The sequence below is a fragment of the Malania oleifera genome, chromosome 4 (assembly GCF_029873635.1).
Source record: "Malania oleifera isolate guangnan ecotype guangnan chromosome 4, ASM2987363v1, whole genome shotgun sequence".
NCBI classification, from domain to species: domain Eukaryota; kingdom Viridiplantae; phylum Streptophyta; class Magnoliopsida; order Santalales; family Ximeniaceae; genus Malania; species Malania oleifera.
This window is the reverse complement of record NC_080420.1, coordinates 24,217,792-24,231,851: the sequence shown is the minus strand read 5'-3', so window position 1 is coordinate 24,231,851 and position 14,060 is coordinate 24,217,792. Positions and strand designations below refer to the sequence as shown.

Here is a 14,060-nt window from a genome sequence, read left to right as displayed (position 1 = left end):
GTTGTGCAAGTACGGTTCACTTTTTGGGCTTGGTTGAATATCATATTTAATAGCGCAACAACTTAAACAAAATTAATAAAAATCAGTGAATTACCTCTAATAAAAGGTAAACCAATTAATATAAATTGAATTTTTCATATTTTACACAGAAAAGGCGTAACATTTAATTTTATAATTTTAATTTATAAAGCATGACTTTTGAGATTTTATTTTATGTTTTTTTTAATACTATCTTTGATAAGTTACTAGAATTTAAAACTATTGAATTTTGTTTTATTTGCTTTATGATTTGTTTAGCCATTAAATGTTATGAATATTACATTTGGTAAAAATTTATAAAATTATAATTACTGGGTATTTTTTAAATTTATTAGTAATTTTAATTTTTATGTAATTATTTAAAAAAAAATTAAAATAATAATAAAAATTTTGTTGTTATGCTGATGTTAATTGGTTTATTCAAAGTCATTGGATCAGTTGGACTAGTCAACTTGAAAATAGGTTAGTTTTTTTTATTTGTTTAGTTAATTTCAAGATATTGCATTAACCAATTTTTTTAATTTAATTTATTAAATTAATATCATTTTAAAAAAAAAATCATTTTATTACATGTAAAAAATTTATCTTTCATACACACTTACTTAAAAGGTGTCGCACTTGTCTTATTCTGAAAACTTAAGAGGGCATTGTTAGATTTTATACGAAAGAAGAAGAAGAAGAAGAAGAAGTTAATGTTACTTTTGGTTTGCAAAGTGTCTACTCCTAGAAATAGATTAATTTAATAGATTGGTTATAATTAGTTGTATAAAAAATTATATTATTACTATAAATTAACTGACAATGTAAAACATTTTATGAATTTATGATAAGGAACAAATAAGAAATAATTATTTCTAAATTTTATTATGCAGATATCTATTTTTTTTATTACATGTTAAATAAAATAATTAGAAATATATATAAAAAAATTATTCCCATAATTCTCAAAATTTAAACTATATTTTATTTTATTTTAAAATATAGTGCCGAAGAGTAGGAAAGTGGTAAAAGAAAAAACAAAAACGAAAACGGCGTCGTTTGTTTTGTTATTTTTCATTTTTAGTGCCGAGTCGTAACATGCTGGCGAAGCGAAACATCACTTGCCTCAAGAAGTTTCAGGATTTTCCCGCGCATCCTCCTTCCTCGCATTTCCATCCATGGCCCCCAAATCCGACAGCGTTGAAGGTCAGCCTCTCTCCCTCTTTCTCCCCAATTCATCAATGGCCGTGTGCAATTATATATGTGCAGGATCTTATCTTATCTTTCTTTCTTTATTTTTATTTTGGTGAAATGTGCAGGAATCGTGCTCAACTTCGTGAACGAGGTAAATGAATTCCTCACAGCTTCCATGAACTGCACCTCCTGCTGTTATTTCCTACCTGTTATGAAGAATTTCAGTCTGATTTTGTTTCCGATTCTTTTTCTACATACTTTCAGGTATCCACCATACACTCTTTGTTTGCTTTCTTATTCTGTCGTCCAAAAACCCCAAAATTTGTGCTTCTTCGCCGCGTCATCCACTTTAAATTGCACTGTTTGGATGATCTGGGCATTGCGTTGATTGAATTTGGGAGTGATTTTCTTGCTTTAAGTCAGAAATCTCATTGCTACTCAGGCCTCCAAAAAAGCTACCGTGGTGCTTCCAAAATGCAAACCAGACTGTAGCTAATTCCTGTAGTTTTTTCAATTTGAAAACAATTTTCCACTTTCTTGATGTTCGCGAAAACAATAATAGGAAGAAAATCATTAATGGATGTTCCTTCAATTTGCCAAAGAGTTATTCAGTGCCCAGCTTTTATTGCTTCTCAACACACACCTGCATCTACTTCAATTTTATTTATTATTCACAAATTAATGGTTACAAGTTGATTATTTAAGAATCACTGTTGACAATGGATATTCTTATCTCGTATCTAAGGACATTTTAACACCAACTTGCTTCTGGAAATCATTCCTATAAATATTACTAGGAGTAAGCTGGTAATATATTACACCTGTTAATGTGAATAATGATAAATATTATAAACCAATGCTTTGTTGTTCAAGTTGGTATATATTCTATAAAAAATTTTAATTCTTCTTGTCCAGCAAAATAGACCATTGAATTCCCAGAATGCTGCTGATTCATTGCAAAAGTTCAGCCTCAAGAAAGCTGCTGTGCAAAAAGCACTGGACACACTTGCTGATAGTGGGAGGATTTCATTCAAGGAATATGGCAAACAGAAGATTTACCTTGCTCGGCAAGATCAATTTGACATTCCAAATGGTGAGGAGCTTGTTCGGATGAAAGAAGAAAATGCTAAACTACAAGAAACTTTGGGAGAGCAAAAGAAGAAAATTAGTGAAGTTGAGGGAGGTATTCTCCTTTTTTTGCTATATATTTGTTACATAGATTTGTGTTTATTTATTGAAAGTGTTGAATTTTGTTCAAATCCACACAATTCCAATTCTAGGGCTCTACAGCCATGTGCCCAAACATATTATAACATTCTTGGTTAGTTTATTTTTGGAATTTCTCACTGCTGGTTTTAGATTCTGCCTCTCAAATCCAAACTTTCATGAACTTCAATATGAGAACAGATATAAGATCACCTCTTAATTTGTTTTATCTGATATGTTATGTTGTTGCAGAAATTAAAGCTCTGCAATCAAATTTAACCCTGGAACAAATACATGCCAAAGAAGCCAAAATGAGAATGGGGGTATGTACTGTAGATGGATCGCTCTTATTTATAAAATTGATGGTAATTTGTATCCATGTTTCTGATAGGATTGTAGGAAGAATGATTATATTCTTGATCTTTAATTTCATACCAGATTGAGGAAATGGAAGACAAATTGAATAAATTGCGTGGAGGAGTTACTCTGGTGAGCCCAGAAGAGCGGAAAGTGGTTGAGAAAATGTACTTGGAGAGCATAAGTCAGTGGCGAAGGCGTAAAAGGATGTTTAAAGATCTATGGGATTCTATAACTGAGAACTCACCCAAGGATCTCAAAGAATTTAAGGTTTTCCTCATGAGTCCCGTCTTTTTAGTCTTGAGGACTTACAGAAGTTTGTAATAGCTGTTTACATTTTGCAGGAAGAGCTTGGAATTGAATATGATGAGGATATTGGTGTGAGTTTGCAATCATATTGTGATCTAATGCAAGACAGTAGGAAGCGGGCCAGAGGCCAATGACTTCTAACAAAACAGCTAAGAGGTCAGTTGCTTTATGAAGGATCGCAGCAGATTGGTTGCTTGGTGTTTTCTTGAAGATATATCTGTTGCAAATACTTGCAGGTTCTGCATACGTCTAATATCCAGATTTGTCTCTGGATCCTAGTAATTTTGCTGTTTGCAGATGTTACATGATGAACATTTGTTTTATAAATGCAATGGTGCTTAGTGTTTACATAAGACATTATGCATAATGCCTTGTATTTCTGCTGTTATCTCAAAGAAATATACAAACAAAGAGATTAGTTTTGAGAACTTGTTCAATCTGAGTAAATTCTACTTTAGAGTGCTCTTTGTTATGGTCGATTAGCTACTGCACATACAATCATCAGTGCGAACCTTGCAAATGTTGGATCAAACCTGTGGGAATCCTTGACTAGCACATGAATCTTAGTTTACCATGTTGACAGAAATGAATGTTCTTTGCAATACCTACTTCTAATGAAATGATGGGGATAATATTAGGATGTGAAAGTTGAGCATGAAGGCACCTTTAGCTATTGATTTTGGCCTTCACTCACATTTTCAGCAGGTTTAGGTCATTGAAATTTTCGGTTCTTGGGAACCTGAGGTTTCCTGCACTGGATTGAATCATATATTCCATGTCTACATGTTATGTTACTGAGCGTCCTCAGGTTCTGGAAACACCAATAACCTTAGATGCCTCAACAATATAATAATAACTTTCGACTCCATTAAATACTTTAAATGCAATCACAGTCCAAAACAATATACAAAGTTTCCCTTCTCGCAAATTTTATAGCTAAAAAATCAATGAACAAAACTGACAGGCGCACACAGCCTATGCTATTAGTTTATTTACGTAATAAATGCAACAGAATTTTAATATGCTTATGCTTCTCAATTCCTACATATATTATCGCCTGGTCCTCACAGAAAATGGCTGCCCCCTCATGTTGAAAAGTTGTGCACTTTGGGTGACTGATCCTTTAGTGGAATTTGGCAGAGCCCCTATTTTGAGACCAGATTGAAATCTTTGAGGGATCTGTTCATGGAATGAGTTATAGGACTTCTCTCCATTTCCTTGCGAGAGATCATCTCTTATTAAATTAGACTTCTCATCATCACTCCCATCAAAAGCAATCCCCTTCTCCAATGGCTTGGTCTTGCCGAGGACATCCAAGGGCATTACATTTGCATTCCCGGTGTCTTCTGAGTCTGAACTTGAAGCAGAAATTGGTCTCTTTTCATTGTTGAATTTCTTATCTTCTGATTCAAGATGGTAGTTCTCAATAGGATGGATCTTCTCCACCTCACCCGTTTCTTTGTTTCCAGTAGTTTTATCTTTAGATTCCATAGGCTCCTTGCAGTCAGATCCTTTTTCTTGTCCAGAGCTAGGACTGTTTTGATCATCGGGATCCTGGGACTCGGAACGAGAGAGTACCACAGCCGCTCTTGCCGCTGCTGCAGCATAAGCAGCTGACTTAAAAGCTGCTTGAGCTGCATCAGCGACATCCCTGTACTGCCTCATTTTCATTGGACTAGAGAACTCCTCATCCATCTCGATTTCTTCAGGCGCTGCTTGGGAACCATCTCCACTTGAATTAACTGATGGGTGTGACCTGGGTTGATTAGGCTTTTGCTCCCTGCCCAATTTCTCCTGAACCCATTGTGTGACAAGCCACATTCCATGAATATATCTAAATGTTGCAGATATATAATAGCAGTAAGATAATGGCTATTTCTATTGTTCATATGACTTTTCATACCTCCGTTCTAATAGACACTTCCTCGAGTTGAAGTGCAATGCTATTCTCAGAAGCAATTTCCTTGAGCGCCTTCATTCTGGTCTCCAAGCTAGGCTGCCTCGTCGATAGCTTTTGTACAATCTATAGAAAACCAATTACAAATTTATGATCATTCAAACAGAATAAATTTGCAGGACGTTAATTCTATCTTGTAAAAGAACAAAATCAAAACAAGAACTAACCAATACCTTGGGATTCACTCCACAATTGTTGCGCAATTCAATCGCACGATCTGTAAATTCTTTCCCGAAACGGGACTTGAAAACTGCCCGGATCTCTTGAAGTTCCGGGAACTCCCCACATCTTGAAGAGGCAAATAGCAAACTGGCAATTGCCTCTTCCAGTTCATTTGGACACACCCTATGTATGGAGGAAACAGAATCAAGCATCTCTCAATATACCACATTAAGATAGGTAAATAATAATAATAATAATAATAATAATAATAATAAATAAATAAATAAATAAAGCTGAAAACATCTTTTTCAGATTTAAAAAAATAAAAGAATGAATAAAAACAATAGATAATAAATAATAAATTTTACTTTTCTTGTTCGAGGAGGTGGACCCTCTCGATCAACAGAAGGAAATATCCCCCCATCATAGAAAAAACGTCCAACATGTTCTGCTCCTTGATCACATGCTCAACCTGCTCATCAAAAGCAAATTCTTAAACTGAATTCAAATCACAATTTTCATTAATGAATCAGTAAATCAAATCACGACGATGATCATCATTCATCATAATGGGTTTTGAAACTGATAATAATTTAACAGTACGGTACGTACCCGAAGAAGAGCTTGTTCATGGTGGCCGAGGTTGAGGAGCTGAACGACGTTGGATCGGTCCTGGGAGAGGCAGACTTGGCGCCGGTTTTTTAAGGCGGCAAGGCGGGAAATGGCAAGGCGGACGAGAGCCTTGAATTTGTGGGTCTTGAAGGATCTTCCCAGCAAGGTGTCAAGCTTCTTCCCCATGCCGCCGGCCGCCGCTGATTAACTGCGTACGTAGTACTAGGCAGTCACAGGGAACGGAAATGGCCGCTGGAGATCAGACGGCGGAACAGACATGCAAATGGTTGTTTGCACCCTTTATCGTGTGATGGCCAACGAAGAGAGAGAGAGAGAGAGAGAGAGAGAGAGAGAGTGCACGTACGCGTTGGACTTTTCTTATGCAGGAAGCATGTTGCATTGACTTTAGAAGCCGAGCGGAAATTGGGTTTAAAGTTCGAACGCGGCTGGGCACCATCGGTCCAGGAAATGAGTGTGTACGTGGATTGGTTAGTTTTGATTTTCAAAAGGGTAAAATGTTTCAGCATCACGGGTCCGTGACCAATAGTAATCGCGTGAAGAGAGATAGAAAGAGGACTAATGCTCGGTAATTCTTTCTTAATCCTACGCACCATGTCGGCTCCCAATTAAGGGTGAGCAAACGATCAATTTGACCAAATTAGGTTAATTAGCCGAATTAATCGAAATTTTCAGTTAATGAAAACTATTAACCGAACCGACCGAATAGATGGGTTTCACCGAACCGAACTTGACCGAATTACCTTTTTGGGTAATTCGGTTAATCGAATTTAACTGAGTTAATTTGAAATTAATTAATAAAAACATAATATAATTGTAGATTTTTTTACCAAATACTAATTAACATATTAACAAATTAACATATATTAATAAACATATTAACAAATTAGTATATTCTAAATAACATATTAACAAATTAACATATACTAATTTTTATTTAAATTTTAATTAATCATTAAATCGGTTATTTCGGTTAACCGAATTAACATTCTTCCTAACCGAACCAATTAATTGAAATTTGTAAAACCATAACCGAATCAACCGATCTTGTAAGAACCCGAACCGTGATAATTAGGTTTAAATAAATAAGAGATGGGCAAATTGAGAATTTGGCAGATTTCGTCGACGAAGCCTTTGTTCTTCTCGTCGACGAAATTCAGAGACTAGTCGACGAGGAGAAGTCGAGGAGTTTCGGAGATCGGGAATATCATGACTCGTCGACGAGGCCATCGATTCGTCAACGAAGTCAATGAAGGATTCGTCAACGAAAGCACCATTTCGTCGACGAATTTGGGCCGGGTCAAAGGGCTATAAATAGGATTTTCCTTTACTTATTCATTAAGAAACTCAAAACATATCTCTCTCTCTCTCTAGAACTCTCCCTACTCTCTCTCTCTCTAGATTTCTTCACCAATTGTTGCTGGAATCGGAAATCTGCGGTTACCACGAGGATCGTGGAAAGGTTCTCTACAATTTCTACGGATCGGAATCTCGTTTCGGAGATTTTCGGGTTTTGGCAAAAAATTGAGGTAAGGCTCGGTTTTCATTTCTGATCCGGTAGTTTTGTAGGTAACTATCTTGTGAGCATATTCTGTACTGTGATTTGTAGGTTTTGGAACTCGGTTCGTTGTTTAGGGGCCTTGGAGTTTGGGATTTGTGATTCGGGGAAAAGGTAAGGGGAACTGTGTTTATATCGGTTATTTTTGAAATTGGATTCGGTGAACTGTGGTTCACGATCCTGTGTGTGTTTTGGTTACTCATTTGGGGGGATCTAACAGGAAAAACTATGGGTTTTTCATTATTACAATTTTGGGAAAAGGGGGCGACGGGCTGCATCCCTGGTTTTATTAAAAATAGTGGGTATATGTTGATTTATACTGTGATATTGGGATGGTTGTGCCTTGACTTGTTTAAACTGTATTTGTTTGAAAAATCATGATTTAGATTACCAAATGAGTGTGATTTGTTTGGTTATATGAGCATGCATATGTTGTATTTTGGTGAAATAGAAATGAGGTTCCGAATTGTTCCAAGTTTGAAAAAAATCCGATTTTTGCCGAAGAGTGCGCAATACCACTAGATTGGCCGGCTTCGAGCCGAAGGGTGTGAAATATTACCAGATCACTGGCATTTTTCGAAGGGTGTGAAATACCACCAGATAGTCCGACTTTGAGGCGAAGGGTGTGAAATATCACCAGATCACCGATGTTTGTCGAAGGGTGTAAAATATTACTAGACAGTTCGGTTTCGAGCCGAAGGGTGTGAAATACCACCACATCACTGATTTTTTACCGAAGGGTGTGAAATACCACCAGACAGTCCAACTTCGAGCCGAAGGATGCAACGACACTAGATTGTATTGCTTGGTTTGTGAAAATACTGGAACTGTTTTGATTGTTTTGACTATTGATCCATGCATGTTAGTGTATCATGATAATACTCAAATGTCATACACCGATATACTGTGTTCTTCCTTACTGAGAGGTGTCTCACCCCTATTGTACGTACATTTTTACAAGTCTTCGAGTAACCGGAACTAGCATCCTAATGTAGGGAGCGTAGTGGCCGGTGTACTGCGTTTAGCGCTGGGTAAGTGTTAGGACTGTAATTTTAGTGGGTTGTCATTTTGGGATGTATTGGGCACCCGTTGTACATTTTGATAGAGCATTGTGTCTGCTCTTGTATAGACTATGGTATGGTACTGCGTATGTATGTATGATTATTCTGCTGCGTGTATGATTGTGTTTGAATGCGTTTAGGGTGCCTGGGAACCCCATGGGGTCAGACCCTCATCCTTTGTACTGTATCTGTGATGATGATTGGTATGATACAGGTACAAGTTAGGACATTCTCACCCCTAGGTCCCATTTCGAGGTTCAGGGCATGACAGCTTGGTATCAGAGCTTACCAGGTTACTAGATCTTGTAGACTTGGTTAGGCTTAGTTATGAGTACATACCAGAGTATATGATGTGGATATGGGTAGAGTTGGTTGAGGGTTGTTCGGCTGCTAGATCGGGATTTGTCGACGGTATTCCATGTTTTTCCTAGGATGTTGATTCCAGTAAAAGTAGGACAGATCATTGATGACTTTCGTGTCGGTGTGATAGGACAGACCTAGACTTGGCAGGGAGTAGTTAACACGATTAGTGTAGATTATTGTGTTAATTGTATGTGTTGTAGGGATACTGATAGATTTCTATTGTGTTGCAGAATGGAACCCAAAGATAATAACTTGGGAAGTGGCTCAGAGGAGACTGCGAGTGATGAGTCTCCTTCTGTGCCTCGAGGTTTGACGAGGCAGGTATTACGGGAGATCAAGTGGAGTGTGAGGAGACGTGAGCATTCTCCTGTTGCTGCGAGGTGCACCATTGATATAGTGACCCGAAAAGTAATAGCATTTTAATGATAAGAGGGAGATAAAATAGATATAGAAACAAAAGGAAACCAACATTGCATTTTGGAGATAATATTAAATAATCAAAATTTCAGAAAATTGTCAAGCTTCGTCGACGAATACAGAGTTTCGTCGACGAAGGCCTTAAGGATTTCGTCGACGAAGACAAGGCTTTGTCTATGAGAAAATATCGAGAGAGGTTTCCGGCTACTCTGAATTTCCTCGACGAATACAGGACTTTGTCGATGAATTTTATGAAAGACTCGTCGACGAGGTGACGTGTCTTGTCGACGAATCTGGCAGTACATAAGGAGGAAAGTCGGGATATTTCTCATTTCTCTCGCGACTCTCTCTCTCTCCTACGACTCTCTCTCCCTTCTCTCTTCGTTTTTGGCCCCACCAGTCGCCGGATCGACGATCCGAAGCTACCACGACGCTCCTGGCGGAGTTCTCTGCAAGATTGCTAAAGCGAATCGTTAGGAAAACGAAGTTGGATTTCATCCCAAATTCATGGTAAGATCTTTTAGTTTCCTTTTGGCCTTGTGGTAGTTATAAAGTATAATGTAGGCAGAAATATACTGATATTTAGTTCTGACAAATATCGTTTCAGGGTGTTGTATAGGAGACCCTGCGGGTATCGGGCTAGAGTACAGTAGGAGCTTTTCAGAATTAAGGTAAGAGAAATATGTTATGTTAGGAAATTTCTAAATATTATACAATGTATTTATTTACGAAAATTATGTATTAAAGTATGGTGTGGCTTGTGAATATGTATGTAGTACGGTGATATGTTTTACGAATTGTAGTTTCATGATTTTTATAAATTTCAGTACCATGATTTTACGGATTAAAGTACTATGATTATGTGAACTTCAGTATCATGATTTTACGGATTTTAGTATCATGATTATACGAATCTCAGTATCATGATTATACGAATTCCAGTATTACGAATATGCAGTTCCATGTTATGATTATTCAGATTTCAGTACGTTTTGCAGCATCATGGTTATTATGATTACTTAAGAATCATGGTAAATTAGATAAATATGTATAGAAATATATTATATGATATCAGACCTTATTGGACTTGCAGCTACAGAGCATGGTACCGTTGCTACAGATATTATGTTACTTTATCAGTGCAACCACCTATTCAGATAATACGTGGTAAGGTCGACCACCTAGGCCCTTGAAGAGGTTAGGCTCCCCATCCAGATATGGGTTGAGGTGGGCAGGTCGACTGACAGAGTTCAGTGATTTATTCCTGGTTGGCCAGCCAGGGTAAATCCAGCTTATGGGCCACACAACCTTATCATGAGGGGGCATGTCATGACATAGATAGCCACAGGGAATAGTTTCAGTTACTAATACTTACGTATTGATTTACAGAAATAAGGATCCTACTTATGTACACTAGAAGTATTTTGAATTATTATCATAATACTGATATGTTAATCAATAGGGAAAATAGGTGTACTTTATTATTCGTATTGTACTTTGGTACTCAATTATTCATGTTTATATGAAAACAGATTTCATGATATATATAGTAGCTCATTTGCCACACACTAGTAATAGCATATTTCTTCTTACTGAGCGTTGACTCACCCCAGTATTAAAACATTTTTTAGGTGATCCAGGTAGGCGAGTAGATCAGACTCGCAAATAGAGGAGCATTTATAGTGCCCTATCAGAGAGTGAGTATCATTTTTGGGAACGTTTTTGTATAGCCCTCACCAGTTGATGATATTTTGGGAATACAGTTATATTTGTAAATATTGGAAAATATTTCAGAACTTTGGTATTATATATAATGGTTATGGTTATGTTTGTATGATTCCGCTTCTTGCTGCTTAGGTTTATGAATGAGTTTTTTCTTAGTATGGTATCAGAGCATGTAGAATATTGTAATATGGAAAAAAAAAATCAGTTAATTAAGCAGGTCGTTACAATTGAGAGGTTCACACGCATGCATCCTCCGACGTTCTCTATAGGAACTGATCCGACGATAGCAGAAGATTGGGTGGAGAAGATTGAGAGGATCTTGCAGGTCCTGCACTGCACGAATAGGCAGCGAGTCCTTTATGCCACCTTCCAGCTATTTGGGGAGGCGGGTCGATGGTGGATTGCGGTGAGTCTGCTGGAGAAGCAGAGAGCTGGTCCTGAGGAGATGACGTGGAGCCGTTTCAAGGAGGTGTTTTTTGACAAATACTTTCTGACTTCTACACGTGATGTGAAGGCAGATGAGTTTTTTGTGTTGACTCAGGGGAGTATGACGGTGCAGGGGTATGCGGCTCGATACATAGAGTTGTCCCGTTTTGCACCATGTATGATCTCGAGCGAGTATGAGAAGACTCGGAGGTTCGAGAAGGGTATGAGGACGGATATCCGCAGACTGGTGGGTATGCTTCAGATCTGCGAGTTCTCGGTGTTGGTGGATAAAGCCACGATGATTGAGACTGGTATTCGAGAGGATGAGGCGGATCAGGAATCAAGGAAGAGGACAGTACCTTCTGGTTCTCAAACAGGATCTCGTAAGGGATTGTGGAAGAAGAGAAGCAAGGGCTTGGGCTACCGCCAAAATACCGAGTGCCAGGATTCTCAAGGAAGCTAGACTCGTGGGCGTTGTGCCAAATGCCACAAATGGCACGAGGGTGAGTACTAGTCATTTGGAGGTAACCGCTATAACTGTGGCTAGCCTGATCACATGTTTCGTGATTGTCGTGTACCGAAGCGAGATGTGCCTGCATTCAGTGGGAACCGAGGGAGCAATCAGATACCTTGGGGAACCATTCAGATGAATACAGCTCCGGTCAAAGTACACTCTCTTACTCCAGCAGACGCTGAGCACGCAGGTAACGTGATGACAGATACCTTATTATTGCTTTCGAATAAAGCTTCTATTTTGTTTGATTCGGCCCATTCCTTTGTGTTTGTGAATTTTGTGGGACGGTGTGGGGTTGAGACCCGAGACATGAATGAGGTATTATCGGTTATTACGCCATCTCGGAGTGTATCTTTCTGTAGGAAGATGTTGGTAGACAGCCCAGTGGAAATTCAGGAGAAGCTGTTACCGGCGAATCTTGTGGTATAAGACATGTTGGGGTTCGATGTCATTCTGGGGATGGATTGGTTCTCAGTTATGCTGTTATCGATTGTCATAGGAAGGTGGTAGTTTTCAGATCTCCTAGGGAGCAGGAATACGAATTCGTGGGATCATGTGTGCGTCCAGCCCCATAGATTCTGTCGCACTACAGGCGAGGAGGCTACTCTTGGACGGATGTCAGGGGTACCTAGCTTATATGAAGGAACCACCGCGTGATAAGTTGAGACTCGAGGACAGTCGGGTAGTCAGCGAATTCTCAGATGTGTTTCTAGATGATTTACGTGATTTACCTTCGGATCGTGAGGTGGAGTTCACGATGGAGTTGCTGCCCGGTAAGGCACCGATCTCTAAAGCTCCGTACCGAATGACTCCAGCAGAACTACGAGAGTTGAAGGAGCAGTTGCAGGAATTACTGGATAGGGGATTCATTCGACCTAGTGTTTCGCTCTAGGGAGCTCTAGTATTGTTTGTGAAGAAGAAGGACGGGTCGATACAGATGTGCATTGACTACCGTGAGATTAACAAGGTAATTGTGAAGAATCGCTATCCTTCACCTCATATAGATAATCTTTTTGACCAGTTGCAAGAGATGTGGGTCTTTTCGAAGATCGACTTGCGGTCAGGATATCATCAGGTGAGGGTCAAATTGGAGTATGTAGCAAAGACTGCTTTTCGAACCAGATATGACCACTACGAGTTCTTAGTCATGTCATTTGGGTTGACAAATGCTCTGGCGGTGTTCATGTATCTAATGAACAAGGTTTTCCATGAGTACCTGGACCGGTTCGTAGTGGTATTCATTGATGACATTCTGGTATACTCGAGGAGTACGGAAGAGCACGTGGAACATTTGAGGTTAGTGTTACAGATTCTGCGGGAAAAGAAGTTGTATGCTAAACTAAAGAAGTGTGAATTCTGGTTGGGTTAGATTGCGTTCTTAGGCCATGTGGTTACTAGGGATGGTATATCAGTTGATCTTAGTAAGATTGAAGCTGTGGTTGACTGGGTAAGGTCAAAGAATGTGCAAGAGGTTCGGAGTTTTCTGGGGCTGGCAGGTTACTATCGTCGGTTTGTGGAAGGTTTCTCTAAGTTGTCTGGACCTCTGACACGATTGACCAAGAAATGAGTGCAGTTTGAGTGGACCAATGATTGCGAGCAGTGCTTTCAGGAGTTGAAGCACCGGCTGGTCACTGCTCCAATGTTGACCATTCCTTCAGGAGATGGTGGATTAATGATTTATAGCGACGCGTCTCTGAAAGGCTTGGGATGTGTGCTTATGAGTAAGGTAAGATAGTAGCTTATGCCTTTCGGCAACTGAAGGAATATGAGAAGAACTACCCTACGTATGATCTAGAATTGGCTGCTGTGGTATATGCACTGAAGATCTGGTGACACTATCTGTACGGGGTGCAGTGTGAGATCTTCACAGACCATAAGAGCCTTATATATTTCTTCACGTAGAAGGAGTTGAACATGAGGTAGAGATGGTGGCTAGAATTGATTAAAGACTACGATTGCACAATCAGTTGTCACCCAAGGAAGGCTAATGTGGTGGCTGATGCGTTGAGTCGGAAGTCAGGGCCTATGGTTGTGTCTACGGCTGTAACTCAATGTCACATCAGACAATATTTGGAAAGCTCGAGTATAGAGTTAGTAGTTGGTGATCATCAGGCTTATCTTGCGGGTTTGGTGATTCAACCGACCTTATTTGAGCGTATAAAG

The 14,060-nt window shown here is 38.9% G+C and overlaps 2 protein-coding genes across 3 annotated transcripts; one reads left to right on the top strand and one right to left on the bottom strand.

Moving 5' to 3' along the window:
- The first annotated feature begins 1,088 nt into the window (after positions 1 to 1,088).
- Positions 1,089 to 3,521, top strand: LOC131153317 (homologous-pairing protein 2 homolog). Of its 2 annotated transcripts, none has more exons than XM_058105537.1 (6): positions 1,089 to 1,224; positions 1,338 to 1,363; positions 2,128 to 2,395; positions 2,671 to 2,741; positions 2,857 to 3,045; positions 3,124 to 3,521. In XM_058105537.1, the coding sequence occupies exons 1-6, from the start codon at positions 1,197 to 1,199 to the stop codon at positions 3,157 to 3,159; spliced, it is 618 nt and encodes a 205-aa protein (XP_057961520.1). In that variant the 5' UTR covers positions 1,089 to 1,196; the 3' UTR covers positions 3,160 to 3,521. The 2 variants fall into 2 exon arrangements, with proteins under 2 accessions (XP_057961520.1, XP_057961519.1); XM_058105536.1 differs by having other exon boundaries at positions 3,120 to 3,521.
- A 410-nt stretch (positions 3,522 to 3,931) lies between these two features.
- LOC131153271 (uncharacterized) lies at positions 3,932 to 6,216 on the bottom strand. Its single transcript, XM_058105472.1, has 5 exons — positions 5,816 to 6,216; positions 5,572 to 5,675; positions 5,215 to 5,386; positions 4,988 to 5,107; positions 3,932 to 4,878 (listed from the first exon to the last, which is right to left on the bottom strand). Exons 1-5 carry the CDS (start codon positions 5,999 to 6,001, stop codon positions 4,135 to 4,137), a joined length of 1,326 nt encoding a protein of 441 aa, XP_057961455.1. The 5' UTR covers positions 6,002 to 6,216; the 3' UTR covers positions 3,932 to 4,134.
- Positions 6,217 to 14,060: the final 7,844 nt, after the last annotated feature.